The sequence below is a fragment of the Cupressus sempervirens genome, chromosome 6, assembly GCF_028749045.1.
Source record: "Cupressus sempervirens isolate cs-2001-9-10 chromosome 6, ASM2874904v1, whole genome shotgun sequence".
Classification (NCBI taxonomy): Eukaryota; Viridiplantae; Streptophyta; class Pinopsida; order Cupressales; family Cupressaceae; genus Cupressus; species Cupressus sempervirens.
In genome coordinates this window covers 190011296-190014984 of record NC_143123.1, presented here as the reverse complement: position 1 = coordinate 190014984, position 3689 = coordinate 190011296, and the positions used below count along the sequence as shown (strand labels likewise).

General features: G+C 32.7%; 1 protein-coding gene across 1 annotated transcript; it reads left to right on the top strand.

The window, feature by feature from the left end:
* The first annotated feature begins 1450 nt into the window (after window positions 1–1450).
* On the top strand, window positions 1451–2173 carry LOC149551893 (uncharacterized). The gene has a single exon (XM_089787397.1). The coding sequence runs from the start codon at window positions 1642–1644 to the stop codon at window positions 2005–2007; it is 366 nt and encodes a 121-aa protein (XP_089643523.1). The 5' UTR covers window positions 1451–1641; the 3' UTR covers window positions 2008–2173.
* The last annotated feature ends 1516 nt before the right edge of the window (window positions 2174–3689 follow it).

Genomic DNA, 3689 nt, shown 5'->3' with positions numbered 1-3689 from the left:
TACATGACATTTTTATCAAGGTGGTAATAAAAATCTAAAGAAAATGGTATGTATATCCTACTTTACCTCTAGTGAGATTAACATCCACAATTTCAAATAGTAACATGAATACTCATGTCACAACTAAGACCTATTTTAAATAGTACTAAAATCATAGCTAAATATAGGTGTTTGAATATGATGTTGAAATGAAGAGTGAGTGTATGAAAATAAGTGATAGTAGGGATACAACAAAGATGAGTAGCTAGCAAATAAATTAGAAAAAGTACAATGAAAACAACTTAAAGATAGATAAGGATTGGACCATGAATCAAGCTTAACACAAAATATGTTACTTGAAGATATTGTTATATAACTTATTTAATCAAGGTGGGCACACAAGTTGAAGAATTTATACCATGGGTATCATACTTTTAAGATTATAAATATCAAAAAGTTATTCCTTACAAAATCTATCCTTGTCTTGGTCGAATTTTGGTATCTTCACCCTAGAATAGCAACATAGATAACCAAATCACAATAGAAAAATATATCTATTTTTCTAGAAGTACGAAACCAATATCCAATTAAAGATGGGTGGATATGATATCAAGATACCATATAAATATTTATAAATAAGTTGTCATGGGAAGGATGTTGAATTTGATTGCAAGAGGTAGTGGATTTTAGTTTCTGTAATTTACTTTTATATCCCAACAATAGTAGAGCTTTTTTTTAAAAAGTTAGTAGTATTAAGACTCTTTCAAAGGTTTTTGATAATTTTGTTAATTGATTGTTTGTTTTTGTTTCAGACTATACTGTCCTAAAGTTGTGATTTGGATTTGAAGTTGTAATGTGATCTTTGTTTCTGAGTTTAGGGCCCTCTCCTTGCCATCTTAATCAAAAACATAAAAATGATTAACTGACAATTGTATGAAAATAATTATAATAAAAATAAAAGTAAAATAAATAAAAATTGAATCATGTGCTATATCTAATGTAAGAAGAAATTATTTGTAAATATATTACTATATTAAAAAATATCCCACCAAAGCACTCATACAAATCAATGACAAATGACACAAGTTTAGAGAGTTTTAAAAATTTCTTTAAGTGCAATAAGAAATGAAGAAATGACATCGCTAGGTTTGTCTTCTAAACCCACTTTAATTTAAATTTATATAAATAACAAAAATTTGACAAATTTAAAGATCATACTAAAGTAGGTTTCCAAAGTTATAAAACTACCTCAATGTTATACCCTCATACGTATCTATCCTTAACTTGGTGGAAATTCTAGGGGATGGGTGCTTACACGCTAATGCAGATGCTTAAATCGCAATGAAGGCACATTTTAAAAGAGTTGTAAAGCAAAAGCCCACTACAGGTGGAATATGATGTGTGCCGCTGGCGTCAACCAGAGGATGTGTAAGAATATATACCTATCCTTTTGACACCATTGGAATATGACAACCACTGAAACAATACATTTTACTGTTCTGTTCCATAGCCTACCACTCATGTGCGTAGATTGTAAGCTAAGTCCAACGGACGTATAGACATATATATATAGTGGGCAGCATGTGAAACAGGTCATCAGGTTTAGTTTCTCTGGCTAATACTTGAAGGTAAAACTCCGTTCTGTGTGTTTGTTTAGCAGTAATGGCAGCCCGAGGTTCTGAACAGTTGACTGAACCACCACAGCGAGGAAAGGCTCGCTCTTGGCTGTTTGGTGGGTGGATTTCTAAGAACGGTGAAGATGATTCAACCCACAAGAACAACTCTTCTCATGGTCGCACTGAGAAGTCTAACAAAGGAGCCAAAGGAGGACATGAAGATGATCCAGTGCAGAGAAAGAAGAAGACAGCCACCTTTGCTGATATGGAAGATGATCACCACCATGAAGCCGAAGCAAGTGAAGTGGATAAGCATGCAGAGGATTTCATTGATAAACAGAAGTCCAAGCTAGAAATGGAGAGGCTCATTTCCATGAAGAGGTATGAGAGCATGCTTAACAGGGGCATGTGAGCTTCGTCCCTCTATATATGTTATATATAACGAGATGCATATGATATAGTTATAGGATTGGGTTTGTAGGAGGAGGACGAGGAACAGTTCCCTATTCGACTATTATTATGGCGCTTGTAGAACTTCTGGATATTTATATTATGACATCATGGTATGCTTAATATCACTATTTGTGTTTGCTCAGTAGCTGCTCTGTTTTTCTCGCATTTTAAATAAATCTCTACCACTTTGGATTTAGTTGGATTTAAGTGAGTTTGATTTGTTTTCAAATTAATGGTCATAAAAATTGATTCCATGGATTGCAGCTATCTTAAGATTATTGATTAATGTTATTTGGTTATAAGAGAAAAAGAAATATTCTACTATGTGGAAATTTCAAACATTTTAGCTATATTTGGATTTCTTCAGTGAGTTTGAATTGTTTCTGGAATCAATGGTCATAAATATTGACCCACGACCCAGGTATCTTAAGATAATTGACTTGTTACAGAATGGATTGAGTTGTGTTGTTATTTAGCTATATAGAAATGCAAATTTCTGCTAGCAATATCAACAGTTCTGGTATATTTATATTTTTTTGAGAATTATTAGTGATAAAAATCGTCCCATGGCTTGAGTTATCTTAATATTATTAATTTCTTAGAGAATGGATTGCAGTAGCGTTCTTATTTGACCATATGAGAAATAAGAATTTCTGATATATATGATAGTCTCAAAGATTATTGATGTCATTGGATCTTTTCAATAATTCTGATTTGTTTGGGACTTTTGGTAATGGAGATTGACCCCACGGCTTGCAGTGATGTTGTTTGACTATACGGGAAACAAAAATTTTCCTGTATATATCGGAATCTCATTCGTTTTTTATATATTTGGATTTTTCAGTAAGTTTGGGAATACACAGTGATAAAAAATAGGCACCGTGGGTTGCAGTTGTCCTAAGATTATTCATTGCTTTTGGAATAGATTACGGTAGTGTTGTTAATTGGCTATATGGAAAATACAAAATTTTATTATATATGGGAATCTTAAATCATTTTTGGCATATTTAAAATTTTTCTGATTGATTTATTTGGGAGTTACTGGCCATAAAAATTGACCTCGTGGCTTGCAATTATCTTAAGATTATTGATTTCTTAGGGAATGGAGCGCAGTAATGTTACTTGGCTGTTTGGGAAATATAAAATTTTACAACACTAGCTTCTTGATTATAAGCAAATCATGAACATGTGTAATGATAAGTTAATTTGAATGCATGGAATGAATTCCCTTCCCAGAAGATAGAATTGCTACCCTGGGAAATGAGAACAAGTGATTACAATGGTTGACTCTAATTGGGGCAGCTTGTCTATTTGGATGTACGTTCGTCTATATAGATTTGTTGCTGGAAGCAGGTACACACTTAGCAGGGTATTTTTTGCATTTTTGAACTCTCTAAAATGATGAATCATTGAGTATGATTCGAAATGTTGATGTGATTTTTATTTTTATACGATCAGATCCAGAAGCATAATAGCAATATTAGCCCCTTGCCACCAAGAAGGTTTGGAAGAGGGTTTTACATTACAATCTGTGAAGAAATCTTTTTTAACTGGAGTCATGATGTTCATTTGCCACACACCATGAAGTACCTAAATGGACTTTTAAAAAAAATCTAAATTTGTTGCCAAGAATGACTGACC

Bases quoted from the DNA above. Each gene is read 5' to 3' on its own strand.
- LOC149551893 (XM_089787397.1), top strand. From the start codon at position 1,642: ATGGCAGCCCGAGGTTCTGAACAGTTGACTGAACCACCACAGCGAGGA.